This window comes from Dendrobates tinctorius, unplaced genomic scaffold (assembly GCF_039654945.1).
Source record: "Dendrobates tinctorius isolate UK_male_01 unplaced genomic scaffold, ASM3965494v1 ptg000091l, whole genome shotgun sequence".
NCBI lineage: Eukaryota > Metazoa > Chordata > Amphibia > Anura > Dendrobatidae > Dendrobates > Dendrobates tinctorius.
In genome coordinates, this window is record NW_027361759.1 from 5230513 (window position 1) to 5246303 (window position 15791).

Consider the following 15791-nt stretch of genomic DNA (forward strand, 5'->3'; position numbering starts at 1 on the left):
AGAGTTTGGACGTGTGGTTTGAAGGACAGGGCAGAGTCGAGAGTTACTCTGAGGCAGCGGATTTCAGGTGCCGTAGAGAGCGTGATGTCGTTTACCATAATAGATAGATCAGGTAGGGAAGATACATGAGATGGAGGAAAGATAATGAGTTCAGTTTAGGAAGCGAGAGGTGAAAAAGGAGGATATGGCTGATAGACACTCTGGGATTCTGGACAACAGAGAGGTGACATCTGGGCCAGAGAGGTAGATCTGAGTGTCATCAACATACAGGTGGTACTGGAAGCCATGGGACTTTATGATTTGTCCTAGGCCAAGAGTATAGATGAAAAAAAGTAGGGGCCCCAGTACAGAGCCTTGGGGGACTCCAACAGAGAGAGGGCGGGATGAGGAGGTAGTGTGTGAGTGGTAAACGCTGAATGTGCGGTCAGAAAGGTATGAGGCCATCCAGGACAGGGCAAGGTCTTTGATGCCAAGGGATGAAAGAATCTGTAGCAGTAGGCAGTGGTCGACTGTGTCGAAGGCAGAGGACAGGTCGAGATGGAGGAGGATGGAGAACTGCCTGTTAGCTTTGGCTGTGAGTAAGTCATTAGTAATTTTGGTCAGGGCAGTTTCAGTGAAGTGGTGGGGGCGGAAGCCAGATTGGAGGATGTCAAGGAGGGAGTTAGATGTGAGGTGGGAGGAAAGTTGAGCATGGACATGCTGTTGAAGGAGTTTGGAAGCAAACGGGAGCAGTGATATGGGGTGATAGCTCGGCATAGCAGTTGGGACAAGGTTTGATTTTTTGAGGATGGGTGTTATGGTGGCATGTTTGAAGGCAGAGGGGAAGGCACCAGAAGATAGGGATAGGTTGAAAAGATGGGTTAGGGCTGGAATGATCATGTTAGTGAGGTTGGGGAGCAGGTCGGAAGGGATGAGGTCAAGTGCACAGGTGGTGAGGTGTGTTTTGGAAAGGAGATGAGTAAGCTCTCCTTCAGTGATGTTGGAGAGGGAGGTTATTAGGGAAGGGCAGAGGTCTGGTATGTGGAGTGGTTGGGGTGATGGAACAGTAAAGGTTTGCCTTGTTTGGTCAATCTTGTTTTTGAAGTAGGTGGCAAAGTCCTCAGCAGAGATGAGGGGAGTTGGAGGTGGCAGTGGTGGGAGGAGGAGAGAGTTAAATGTGCTGAACAGTTGTCTTGGGCTTTAGGATAATGAAGTTACAAGGTTTGTGAAATAGGTCTGTTTAGCAGAGGTGAGGGCTGATTTGAAGGCAAGTGTAGCTTGTTTGAAAGCAGTGAAGTCATCTGGCCGGCGTGTTTTCTTCCAACGCCGCTCCGCAACACTGGATCCTTGTCAAAGTTTTTTGGTGAAGTTGTTGTTCCAGGGTTGTCTATTGATTTGTCGCACTTTGCCATGCATGAAAGGGGCGACTGAGTCTATGGCTGATGGAGGGTGGCATTGTAGAAAGCGGTGGCACTGTCCGTGTCATGGAGTGAAGATATGGAGGACAGAGGTAGAAGATAGTATGAGAGTCTGTGAGTTTCTAGGTGTGCAAGGTTTCTGCAAGGATGTGCTAGTGGCTGGACAGGTGAGAAGGACAAGGATGAGAAAGTGAGTAGATGGTGGTCAGACAGGGGGAAAGGAGAGGTTGTGAGATTGGGTAGGGAGCAGAGGCGGGTGAAGATTAGGTCTAATGTATGTTCATCTGTGTGGGTGGTTGTGGAGGACCACTGAGTAAGTCCAAAGGATGAGGTAAGTGATAGGAGTTTGGAGGCTGCTGGCTGGTGGGTGTCAATGGGGATGTTGAAGTCCCCCATGATGATGTGGGGATGTCAGCAGAGAGAAAGTGGAGAAGCCAGGTGGAGAATTGGTCGATGAAGGCAGTGGCTGAGCCCAATGGTCGGTATATGACAGCCATTTGGAGATTAGAGGGAGAGTAGATATGGACAGAGTGAACCTCGAAAGAAGGAAGGATAAGGGAGGGTAGGGGGTGGATAGGGTTGAAGGAGCAGTTTTTAGAAAGGAGGAAACCCACTACTCCACCATGTCTGTTGCCAGGGCGAGGAGTGTGGGTGAAGTGGAGGCCGCCATAACTCAGTGCGGCCGGGGAGGCAGTGTCAGGGCGTGTCAGCCAGGTCTCAGTGAGGGCCAGGAAGGAAAGGTTGCGGGAGGTAAAGAGGTCATGGATCACGTGGAGCTTGTAGCAGACGGAGTGAGCATTCCAGAGTGCTCCAGAGAGGGTGCGGTAGGGTGGGGGTCAGTGGCACAGGTTTTAAGTGTGAGGGATTACGGTAGTTACTATTAGTGTGAGAAAGATAGGGGTGAGTATTAGTGGGATGTATGAGGCGGGGGCGGGCCAGGATTCGGGGATATGTCACCATCAGTGAGAAGAAGCAGAGAAAGGGAAAGCAGGTGGGTGAGGGAGAGTGAACATCTTGTATTGTATTTTAGTTGGAGAGGTCTGAGGTTAAGGAATATGTCTGCAGATGAAGCAAGGTAGGGGGGTAAGAGAGAGGGGGATAGTTATTTGGTTAAAGGGTGCAGGGATTTGGGGATAGCGAAGGAGAGTGAAGATTAGTGGAGCTAAAATGGTGATGGCAAATGTGAGCATGGTTAAAGAGCAGGGTAAGAAAAGAAAGGCAAATAAAATTAGAAAGTAGTGGTTATTCTTACCTTCTGACCGATTTCTGGACTATTTCTGGTATATTTCTGATGTAACACTTTAAAAGATGTCACACTTCAAATGATGTCAAATCTGACCAAGGTCATATCTGACCTGCTTTGTTCAACTTATACCATTCAAATGTCCATGAAATAAAGCCAAGTGAGGGAGAGAAGGAGGAGGAAAAGGGGGCTGGAGGACAGTTCACACCAGGGAGCAATTAACAGTTTGCAGTTAATAAGACATTTGACTAGCATCAAAGCTGGAAAAAGAGTCAGAATAAGATGGAAGGATAATACTAGGTGTGAGGAGTATGGGCATATCAATATGCATACAATAGGTTTGAAGTATGATACATGGAATTAAAGTCAGGGGAAAAACAGAGTACAGACATACCAATTGAAAAACAGAGGGTGAGAAATGCATGGAGGTTCGGGGGTGCAGTGGGTATTCTGGATTAAGCGGGTTCAGACGTACCAATTGAAAAACAGAGGGTGAGGGATGCATAGGGGTTCAGGGGTGCAGAGGGTATTCTGGATTAAGCGGGTTCAGACCTACCTGTGGATGAAAGCAGATGGATCAGGACAAGGCAGCATGATGGAGAATATACCATGGTTTATCAATCTGGTATATTTCTGATGTAACACTTTGAAAGATGTCACACTGCAAATGATGTCAAATCTGACCAAGATCATGTCTGTTCTGCTCTGTTCTGTGCTTAGTATTAGATTGCGCAAAGGCATCATCTTCTATAGGGCACTGGTCACACACAGGTAATGCACAGTGTCTGGCTTACAGTCTATTATTGACCCCCATACTATTAGGCTGTGTTCACACACAGTGTTTTTTTAGCAGTTTTTACCACGGTTTTCACTATAAAACCGCTATAAAACCGCTAAAAATAAGCTGCACAGTCATTTCTATGCATTTTGCACTTTTTGTGCACATTGATGCGTTTTTTACCGCGAAAAAAACGCATCGCGGTAAAAAACGCAGCATGCTCATTAATTTTGCGGATTTTTCCGCGGTTTTGGCTTCTCCCATGCGTTTAGAAACCGCTGCGGTAAAAAACGCATCAAAAACGCATCAAAACCGCCGCGGAAAAATAGGTGCGGTTTCTGGGAAGGGATTCAGGTTTTTGTGCAGAAATTTTCTGCAACGTGTGCACTTAGCCTAAGATTAAGCGGGCTGCGAAGCATCTAAATGCATCCCATGAGAAGAGACACTCTAGTTTACAAGGCCAAAAATGCTGGGCTGGGATGCACACTCAAAAATAGTGCAAATAATATATGTACAAATAATATATGAGGTTTCCATTATGAAAACACTGGTTATAACGAATCTTTTCTCACAAAATTATATACCTACTCAATTCCCCCTGTGTTTTAATATGGTGCCTGAAGATTAGACTGCATTTTCATGATGAAAGGTTCCCTCTAAAGGCACAGGATCTTAACCATTACAAAATCTCGCCTGCTTATAAGTCATTTCACAAATCAAAAATGCTACAACACCACTCCTCGCTTTTCCAGCAGCAGTCACTGTATGGCCATCCATTTCGCCTGCCCCTAGCTAGGTTTTTTCTATGACTTATTAGAATTTTTGGTTCCTAGTGAACTGATCTACTAACATAGAAGTTATAGGTGAAAATACAGTGGGTACGGAAAGTATTCAGACCCTTTTAAATTTTTCACTCTTTGTTTCATTGCAGCCATTTGGTAAATTCAAAAAAGCCATTTTCAGGTCTCTCCTGAGATGCTCAATTGGGTTTAGGCCAGTGCTCTGGCTAGGCCTGTCAAGAATGGTCACAGAGTTGTTCTGAAGCCACTCCTTTGTTATTTTAGCTGTGTGCTTAGGGTCATAGCCTTGTTGGAAGGTAAACCTTTGGCCAAGTCTGAGGTCTAGAGCACTCTGGAAGAGGTTTTCATCCAGGATATCTGTATTTGGCCACATTCATGTTTCCTTCAATGGAAACTAGTCGTACTATCCCTACAGCTGAAAAACACCCCCATAGCATGATGCCACCACCATGTTTCACTATTGGGATTGCATTGGGCAGGTGATGAGCAGTGCCTGGTTTTCTCCAGACATACCTGGTAGAATTATCACCAAAAAGTTCTATCTTCATCTCATCAGGCCAGAGAATCTTATTTCTCATAGTCTGGGAGTCCTTCATGTGTATTTTAGCAAACTCTATGCGGGCTTTCATATGTCTGGCACTGAGGAGAGGCTTCCGTCAGGTCACTCTGCCATAAAGGTCCGACTGGTGAAGGGCTGCAGTGATAGTTGACTTTGTGGAACTTTCCTCCATGTCCCTACTGCATCTGTGGAGCTCAGCCACAGTGATCTTGGGGTTCTTCTTTACCTCTATTATCAAGTCTCTTCTCCCACGATTGCTCAGTTTGGCTGGACAGCCAGGCCTAGGAAGACTTCTGGTGGTCCCAAACTTTTTCCATCTTAGGAATATGGAGGTCACTGTGCTCTTAGGAACCTTGAGTACTGCAGAAATTCTTTTGTAACCTTGGCCAGATCTGTGCCTTGCCACAATTCTGTCTCTGCGCTCCTTGGCCAGTTCCTTTGACTTCAAGGTTCTCATTTGGTCTGACATGCACTGTGAGCTGTGAGGTCTTATATAGACAGGTGTGTGCCTTTAAAAATCAAGTCCTATCAGTTTAATTAAGCACAGCTGGACTCCAATGAAGGAGTAGAACCATCTCAAGGAGGATCACAAGGAAATATACAGCATGTGACTTAAATACTGTATGAGTGTCTGAGCAAAGGGTCTGAATACTTATGGCCATGTGATATTTCAGTTTTTCTTTTTTAATAAATTTGCAAAAATTTCTACATTGCTGTTTTTTTCAGTCTAGATGGGGTGCAGAATGTACATTAATGAAAAAAAAATGAGCTTTTTTGGATTTACCAAATAGCTGCAATGAAACAAAGAGTGAAAAATTTAAAGGGGTCTGAATACTTTCCGTACCCACTGTACCTATACACACATAAACCTTGCTGCTTCTTTTGCCTGTTTACATTGTGCTGCTAGAGGCTTTGAGGCAGAGATAAATACTTTGCAAGCTCTCAAAATAATGTCACTGGGAGATTCTAAAGGAGTTTTAGACCAGAATAATAAAAAATTGCAAATTGTGATCACAACTGATGAGGTATAAAGTAGTATTTGATGGAGCAGGAAAAAAACTATCGCTGGTCTACGATGATGCATCTGCCTCAATGGATTCTAATGTTTATGTTTTTAACCAGCATAAGCTTGTACCCGCTTCTTCATTTCAAAGGTATATGAAATGTTTTATTTGTTATTTTTCATTAAGCATTCACAGGAGGTCAGCATATTCCGACTACATATGGAAGTATTGCTAGGACTGAAGTTCATCATTCTGTATCTGGTATAGTTCAATTTAACATTTTCCAATATAGCTTAATGCTAAATCATTCTTGCCCCGATTCATTACTTTTTTTTAAATTATTTTTTCCTTTTTGTCCCCCAGTATTTGTTGCCATTTTTGGTGCCAAATTCTGCAAACATGAAAACTGATGCAAAGTCTAAGCATTTTTTTCTTTCTTTAGCTGTTTTTGCTACTTATTAGTTCCAAAGTCTGACATTTTTCAAAATGGAGCAAAAATTGCACCACAATACTGCATTACTCAAAAATACACCAGGTGGAGACTAGAGAGGAGTTGCACCAAATTTTGTGGCTTTTTAAAAAGTTGAAATTGATGAATCAGGTGAAAACATCTGGAATCACTAAACTCCACCACAAAGGAAAATCCAATAAAAACAGGCGAACACATATAAAATAGACTTAAAAAAGGTGCAAAACACATAAAACTATACAAAAAACATGCGGAGGCAATGATAGTAAAAATGGGATCACAAATGTTGTAGTGTTAGCATGTATAGGCTGACACTTACCGTATATACTCGAGTATAAGATGACCCGAGTATATGCTGAGGCACCTAATTTTGCCTCAGAAAAATGGGTAAGCTTATTGACTTGAGTATAAGCTGGGTATGCATTGTCCCATCATCCCTGTCCTGCTATGTGTGGCTCCCCCTATCCTGTCCTGCTATGTGTGGCTCCCCCTGTCCTTCTATGTATGGCTTCCCCTGTCCTGTCCTGCTATGTGTGGCTCCCCCTGTCCTGTCCTGCTCTGTGTGGCTCCCCCTGTCCTTCTATGTATGGCTTCCCCTGTCCTGTCCTGCTATGTGTGGCTCACCCTGTTGTATGTATGGCTCCCCCATCCTCCCCCTTGTATGCATGGCTCGTGTCCTCCCCCATCCTCGCATGGCGCCTCCATACTCCCCCATGTATGCATGGCTCCCCCGTACTCCCCATTGTATGTATGGCTCCCCCATCCTCCCCCTTGTATGCGTGGCTCGTGTCCTCCCCCATCCTCACATGGCTCCTCCATACTCCCCCATGTATGCATGGCTCCCCCGTACTCCCCATTGTATGTATGGCTCCCCCATCCTCCCCTTTTATGCATGGCTCCCCCTTACTTCCCTGTGTATGCATGGCTCCCCCGTCCTCCCCCTTGTATGTATAGCTCCACCGTCCTCCCCCTTTTATGCATGGCTCCCCCGTACTTCCCCATGTATGCTTGGTTCCCCCATACTCCCCCATGTATGCATGGCTCCCCCGTACTCCCCCGTGTATGCATGGCTTCCCCGTACTGCCCCGTGTATGCATGGCTCCCTTGGCATGGCTACCTTGTTCTCCCCCGTGTATGTATGGCTCCCCGTCCTCCCCCTTGTATGCATGGCTCGGCTCGGCTTGGCTCCCCCGTCCTACGGCATCATACTCACCCCCTTCTGGCGTGGTCTCTGCACTTCTCTGCTTTTCCGTTGTCCCGGGGCCGGCAGCTTCTTCCTGTGCAGAGCGGTCACATGGTATCGCTCATTAAGGTAATGAATATGCGCTCCGCGCCTATGGGAGTGGAAACGTGTGCATATTCATTCACAGGAAGAAGCTGACGATGCCGGGACAACGGAGATGCAGAGATGGAAATCCAGCGATGGAGGGTGAGTATTGATATCTGACTCATGTATAAGCCGAGGGGGGGTGTTTTCAGCACAAAAAAAGTGGTGAAAATCTCGGCTTATACATGAGTATATACGGTATGTACTTTAAGGGTCCATTTATGTAAATAATTTTTGCTTAAATTATTTTACTTGCCCCAAAATTTTTATTTGCAAAATGTATCATTTTACATAAATAAATATAAATAAATACAATTTCTGATTTTTATAGTCTTTCATTATGTCTTGCAGAAAATATTTTGTATTAACCCCTTAAGGACCAGGGGTGTTTCCATTTTTGCAACTCCGTTTTTTTGCTCCCCTTCTTCCCAGAACCATAATTTTTTTATTTTTCCATCAATATCGCCATGTGAGGGCTTCTTTTTTTGTGGGACGAGTTGTACTTTTGAGTGACAAGATTGTTTTACCAAATAATGTGCTGGAAATTGGGAAAAAAATTCAAATTGCGCTGAAATTGCAAAAAAAGTGCAATTCTACAATTTTGTTTTTACCATGTTCACTAAATGTTAAAATTGACTTGCCATTATGATTCCTCAGATCATTATGAGTTCACATATAGGTTCTTTTTTATTTAAGTGGTGAAAAAAAATCCAAACTTTATAAAAAAAAAAAAAAGTTGCCATTTTCTGAGACCTGTAGCGTCTCCATTTTTCGGGATCTGGGACTGGGTGAGAGCTTATTTTTAGTGTACCGAGCTGACATTTTTATTATCTCCATTTGGGGGTATCTATGTTGTTTTGATCACCCGTTATTGCATTTTAATGCAATGTTGCTGCAAAAAAACAAACATAATTCTGGCATTTTCATTTTTTTTGAGTTACGTCGTTTAGCAATCGTATTATTTCTTTTTATATATTGATAGGGTGATTCTGAATATGCATATTTTTCTTTTTTTATAGTTTTATTTTGAATGTGGTGAATGGGGAGTGATTTAAACTTTATTTTTTTAATAAGTTTAAAAACTATATTTTTTACTTGCTTCAATAGTCTCCATTGGAGTCTAGAAGCTGCGATCATCTGATGGCTTGTGCTACGCACAGCAGGGCTGCAGCCCTGCTCTCTGTAGCAGAAATGACTTGCTATGAGCGCCGACCACAGGGCGTTGCGTGCGCTGGCTAGTGATTCTACCGTCATCATGTCTGTACTGCAGTATCAGACTGACACACGCACACTTTGAATCTGGTTTACTTGGCTATTGGAAGTGATGAGCTTTTCATTAGCGCAATAGTCAAGCACTTAAAAACAGCATTTGCTGAGTTACGGTAAAGGTCAGCTGATGTTTAGCAATTGTTTGAAAAACTAATATACATATTTGATGCAGTTATCTTTTTATTTTATCATGTGCTTGGAGTCTATTTTGCAGTAATATAAAATACATATAAGCCTATTTATACATGGATAATGCACAGCATTTTTTGGCCACTAGTTCATTAGGTGTAAATCCGATACTGTATATATGTGGTCACTGTTGTGGTACATTTCGCATGTTACACAAAAAGTCTAGAAAAGATCTTCAGTGTATCTATAGTTTGAATGGAAGCAAATGCATTATGTGTTTTTTAGTCCATACAATATTTTTTGTGTCCATGCACTGGATATTCTTTAATGCTCTTTTTTAATATTTCTGCAGCTACTACAAGCCAAATTTCCCCAGATATACAAAGTACCCTTCCTTCCGCCGCTCGTACGAAAATAAAAACGGGTAATGATTTTCTAGGACACTATAAATTTGTAACACACTGTCACTGCATATTGGCATTACATGTTATATCTTTTGCTAGCAAATCTGTCTGCTTAGAAGCATGCAATCCATCTATTGTCCTACCCATTCATTACCTTTATCCACCACATAAACTGCTACATTGTGTATCCTATTAAGAAATCCCATCGATTGCACAGTCCATTACACAATCTATTTAACCAAGAGTCCAGCACACAATACAATTAAGTGTTCTGGGCTGATTCCTGACCTTTCTCGGAATCATCCTTACCCCATGAGGCGAGATCTTGCATGGAGCCCCAACCAGAGGAAGATTGACAGTCATCTTGTGTTTCTTCCATTTTCTAATAATTGTGCCAACAGTTGTTACCTCCTCACCAAGCTGCTTGCCTATTGTCCTGTAGCCCATCCCAGCCTTGTGCAGGTCTACTATTTTGTTCCTGGTGTCCTCAGACAGCTATTTGGTCTTGGTCATGGTAGATAGATTGAAGTGTGATTTATTGAATGTGTGGACAGGTTTCTTTTATACAGGTAACAATTTCAAACAGGTGCAATTAATACAGGTAATGAGTGCAGAGTAGGAGGGTTTCTTAAAGAAAAACTAACAGGTCTGTGGGTGACAGAATTCTTGCTGGTTGGCCGGTGATTAATTACTTATTTCATGTAAGAAACAGCAATTTAATTATTTAAAAATCATGCAATTTGATTTTCTGGATTTTTTTTTAAAGATTCTGTCTCTCATATCTACGATAAAAGTTATAGAGCTCTCCATTTTTTGTAGATGGGATAGCTTGCAAAAATTGGCAGTACTTCAAATGCTTATTTTCTTCACTGTATGTGGAGTATTTCTATTATACTGTTGTTCATGTCATTGTAATGTTTTTTTTTCCAGCTACTACAAGACAAATTGTCACTGCCAGACAAAGTACCCTTCCCTCCCACACTCCACAAAAAACAACCATGGGTAAAGCTTTGTCGTTTTTCGTGCTGCTCACTTATTAATGCATACTGGCACTAGACATCATGCATCGTCTAGCATCTCTCATTGCTTATGAGCACACAGATCTAGTCCATCTCACAATATATTTGCTACCACATGACTGTCTCATCGGCAGCAGCAACATCCAATTTGTGAGCTTGTAATCGGCCTAGCTATATCTGTGAGAAATAGGTATTCTTGTATGGCAATTACAATTTTTGCTGTTTCATCTTGAAAATCAGTGGAGAGGAAAACTGTACATTGGTGCCTTCAAGAAGAATACCTATACACAAGTCATATCAGTTGCTTATTCTTGCTACCACATGTTGTGCTTCTGGAGGTTTTAAGACAGAGATATCAAACCATGATTCTGAGCAACAAATCATTGATGGTTCATAAAATAAAGATAGATCAACTGTTTAAAACTGTAAAATGTAAGAACAATCCAGTTACTGCCAATAAGGTGTTATAAAAATGGACAAAAATATTGGGACACGTCTTAAATCACTGAATTCTAGTTCCTTATTCCGTCCCATTGCCACATGTATATACAATCCAGTTCCTAATCCAGCAGTCTCCCTCTATAAACATTTGTGAAATAATGAGTGTTTTAAAAAGTTCACTGATGAGTGGCCTATGCCCCTTAGTTCCAGTGAAGGGAGTCTTACTGCTTCAGCCTTCTAATACAGTTTGGACAATTGTATGCTTTCAACTTTGTGGGAAAAGTTTGGGGAAGATTCTTTTTTGTTTCAGATTAACTTTGCACCTAATACATCTGTAAGGGGGTGAAGCACCGAAGGAGCCTAGGGGGAGTTGCCTTCCTAGCTCCGTGTCCGGAACCATCTAGCAGGGCATTAGGTTCCCCAGGGGATGCTTTAGTGGACTGCGCGAGCACCAGGAACAGGAAGAGGGCAGGACGGAGAGCGGGAGAATTGGGCACGCTTTCAGCAGAGCAGCGCAGGGACGGAAGCAAAGAGGACGCTGACAGAGGAGAGGACAGGAGACAGGCACAGTGACTGAACACTGAGGGACCACAGACACAGGCGGTGAGCACTGAGTGCAAAAAGCCTGTCACTGCACCGCCTGGAGGGCTGGTCGCTCCCCTCCTGTTAGAGACTTGTCACACCGACAGACTGCGCACCTTAAGACGCTCCCCTGCAGTGAGACCCTGCTTTATCCTGAGACACTTCCCTGTGACTGAGGAGCATACTGTAACGTGACACCGACCTGCCAAGAGAGACTGTCCCAGGCAGAGCCCCTGACCCTGGTGAGGGAACGCCGCTGCCGCAGCAGAGGGAAGAACCTTGCATACAGGAGGATACCGCCATCCGCATACCCATTGAGCTCTCACGTTAACCCCCCATACGCCAGTTGGACTATACCTAGGACCCCAGAGACAGACGACATCAAGCACCCCTGGTGCCTGGGTGCCTACGTGGGAGAAGAGTGATCTCTACAAGCAAGATCTCTAGGAACTGATAAATTTCATCCCCATATGAGAATAACTGTCTGTTGTTTTGCACTTCTGTTATTTTTTCAGTCTCTGATATTACCTGTTACAGCATTTTCTCTGTTATATTATATGTTCACCAGATATTCTCCCTGTAAATAAACCTCCCCTTTTACTGTTGGTCTGCCTGCTCCGTGGTGACATATATTCCTCCTGCACATTACTACATTTCCTGACCTGGAGCTGCTTTAACAATGCATGTGGGTGACATTGGTGATCGAAGAGCTGTCAAGGCATACACTGTATATCACAGTCCAGCAGGTATACTGGCATAGCTGGGCCTGTGGTGCTGGTCAGCCAGGCGGAATGCATGTGTATGCTGTCCTTCAGCTCAGCAGGAGTATGAGTATGGTGGGAGTTAATGTAGAATGTGGTAATTTCCCACTGGCCGCATCAAGGAGGAATTTAGATTGTGAGCCCCATCGGGGACAGTGATGATAATGTGTGCAAATTGTTAAGCGCTGCGGAATATGTTAGCGCTATATAAAAATAAAGATTATTATCATTATTATTTATTATCAAGGAGCTACTCCTGCAGAGCTGCTGGACAGTACACACACCCATCCTGCCTGACTGACCACAGCCACAGTAGTATTCCTGGCTGGGTAGTATCTCTGACCCTCCCAATGATACTATTTGTGACATCTCTTCTACCAAAGAGTTAAATATGGTGGTGCATGGTTACAGAGGCAGACACTGCTGGAGAAGGTCCAGGTAGGAATGTAACAGCTGCTGTGCACACAACAAAAATCCATAAAGGCACGGTTGGGTGAGTTTGGTGTGGAAAAATATGACTGGTCCCACAGAGCCCTATCCTGAATCCTAGCTCAAAACTTTGGGGTGAACTAAAACAGAAATTACATGCTAGACTCTATCATCCAAAAGATAAACATTCGCACTCAAAGTCTCAAATAGTTGCAGAAAAGGAAAATTTACTTCAATCACAAAAATAATTATTCACTGCAGTTGAGAAATCAAGATATTCCAGAGGTGTAAGGTAACATTTCAACCCTATAGTGGGTCTTCATTAAACCATGGTCATTGTGAAGGATCAGGAGAGGTAAGTAATATATAGAGGATACAGGAGTTCCATTAGGGACTTGTAGTATGCTACATCATTAGGCTGCGGTGAGACTGAGAATATGACTAGTCCCCACAGAGCCCTATCCTCAATCCTATCTCAAAACTTTGGGGTGAACTAAAACAGAAATTGCATGCTAGACTCTCTCATCCAACATTTTTGACTAACCTCACAAATATTCTTCTGGATGAATGGGCACAAATTCCCAAAATTGCCATAGACAAAACATCTTGTAGAAAGCCAGAAAAGTGGAATGAGTTTTTTCTGAAAAGCAGGGATCAAATGCATAGTAATGCCTTTGGATTCTAAATAGGTAGGTGTAACATGTAGGTGTCTCAATATATTTGTCCATTTAGTGTACGTGTCATGCTATTTGTAATTTTGTTGTCATTTGACATGAAGAAAACACTATTTGTGATAGTCTATATTGCTTTGATATCTCTGACTCAATGTACTCTAAATATTCATGTTATTTTCATTTTCACATTGAAGCATGAGGCTCGTATCATCACTTCAGTAAAGGTTCAACCTTTATTTTTGGGATTTTTTTTCAGCATTCGCAGGAGCCCAGAATATTCATACTACTTATGAAAGTATTGCTAGGACTGAAGAGCCATATTCTGTGTCTGGTATATTTCACCATTTTTGTAATATTTTGAATTCAGTGCTTATAGTCCCTCCTCTTATAAAAGACCAGCCCTTTTTCACTTCAATAAAACCATAAGCATGCATATTATGCACGTGCTGACAATTAATTTGCCAAGTTTTATTTTCCTCATTTAGAGATTAAAAATAATTACATTTGAGTTTGTCGGAGAAAATAGGTTTTTAATGTTGTGTTTAATGTATGCACACATGGTCAAAATTGTTGATACCCCTTGTTTGATGACAGAAAAACCCACAATTTTGACAGAAATAACCTGAATTTGACAAAAGTAATAATAAATAAAAAATCTGTGAAAATGAACAAATGAAAGTCAGACATTGCTTTTCAACCATGCTTCCAAGGAATAAAAAAAATAATAAAACTCTTGAAATAGGCCTGGACAGAAATGATGGTACCCTTAACTTAATATTTTCTGCACAACCTTTTGAGGCAATCACTGCAATTTTTAATTCTGTGGAAGCATGGTTGAAAAGCAATGTCTGACTTTCATTTGTTAATTTTCATAGATTTTTTATTCTTTATTACTTTTGTCAGAATCAAGTTATTTCTGTCAGTATTGTGGGTTTTTCTGTCATTAAATGAGGGGTAACAACAATTTTGACCACGTGTGTATGTGTTTTGTGTCTTTTATTGTGCTGGCATTGATTTATCAAATAAAACTGTATTTCTGTTGTACTATTAAACAGCTAGGTTTATTATTTCCCCAGCTACTGCAACTAAATTTCTTCCAGCCAAACAAAGAACAAGGCGCCCTCATATTCAAACAAAAGCAACCACCGGTAAAGCTTAGCAGCTTATCCTACTGTATTATCATGGCAGATAGGTATTAGATGTTACGCCTTATATAGCATATCTTTCTGCTTAAGGCTAGCTTTTGGTGAGTTTTTGATGTTGCAGATTTTCTTCACCATTTATGCACCCATTAAGTAAAATAGGTTACTTGCATTCTTTCTAAAATTTGCACCGCAAAAAATTCAAGAAAAACTCAAGCGTTGCATGAAGGGAACCAGTGATCATGAAAATGCAGTCCAATTTATAGGAACCATGTTATAGAGCAGAAGAAGCTGAATAAATTAATAGATTTGTAAGACAAGATTCAGTATAACCTGTTCTTCTAAAATTTAGACTACGTTCCCAGGATGAGCTTTTGGCGAGTTTTTGATGTTAAACTTATTAACAAAGCCACAAAAAGAGGACTAAAAATCCTCCAAACCTTCAAGAATTAGTACAGCAAAAAATGGACAGAAGTGTTTACCTGCCAAGGTCTCAGAACTAATGCACTCTCAGGATGCAGCAAACCCATGTAGTATTGATGGCAGCAACACAGGTGTAAAAATACTGATGAGACCACCACTCACAACCTACCAATTCATGGAGGGGGTGACTGCTTAGTATTAGGGTATGTTTCCACGGTCAGTATTGGCAGTGCTTTGATACTCCGACCAAAGCGCGGCCGGATTTCATACACACGGTGATTCCGCATGTGTTCATTGAACCATGCGGAATCACCGCATCCTATACATTGGACTGTGATATTTATCTAGTGTTGACTGAGCCTCTCTGCAAGATAAAAAGACTTGCTGCGGACTGAAAAGACATGCCTCATGTGCATATACGCAGGGAAGCAGCAGGTGTCCCTGCACGTATAGTGAAGATTGGATTTCATAAAATCCCCTCCACTATGCCGTAGCCGCATCATCCAACCCACAGCGCTTACTGACAGTGGAAACATACCCTTAGATTGCGCAAAAGGCATCTTCTATAGGGCACTGGTCGCACACAGGTAATGTACAGTGTCTGGCTTACAGTCTATTAATGAACCGCATACTATTAGATTAAGGGCTCATGCTCACTTGTGATGAAATCGGACAAATTCAATCAGATAAAAAATCAGATTGAATTCGTACCAATGTTAATTTCTGATGGTGTCTTCATCTGCCTTTTTTTTTTTTTTTCAGCTCTGATCGGATCAAGATCGGGCTGGAAAAAAATTGCAGCATGCTGCGATTGTAATCCAAATCGGATCGCATCCCGCTATAGAAGTCAATGGGTGCGATTCTTACGCTCCGATGTCCTTTGAAAAGCCGACAATTCATATGTGGCTATACAGTAAAATCACACTGACAGGTTAAAATAG

The 15791-nt window shown here is 42.3% G+C and overlaps 1 protein-coding gene across 14 annotated transcripts in view; it reads left to right on the top strand.

Moving 5' to 3' along the window:
• ABI3BP (ABI family member 3 binding protein) overlaps nucleotides 1-15791 on the top strand; it is a 733533-nt gene that overhangs the window by 494745 nt on the left and 222997 nt on the right. For 11 of the 14 annotated variants that reach the window (XM_073586187.1, XM_073586193.1, XM_073586188.1 and 8 more), the window contains 5 exons: nucleotides 5968-6042; nucleotides 9328-9399; nucleotides 10310-10381; nucleotides 13542-13616; nucleotides 14362-14433. In XM_073586187.1, the coding sequence (XP_073442288.1) occupies nucleotides 5968-6042; nucleotides 9328-9399; nucleotides 10310-10381; nucleotides 13542-13616; nucleotides 14362-14433 (366 nt within the window). The remainder of the gene's footprint in view (nucleotides 1-5967; nucleotides 6043-9327; nucleotides 9400-10309; nucleotides 10382-13541; nucleotides 13617-14361; nucleotides 14434-15791) is intronic. The other 3 variants (XM_073586196.1, XM_073586198.1, XM_073586201.1) reach the window with 2 other exon arrangements.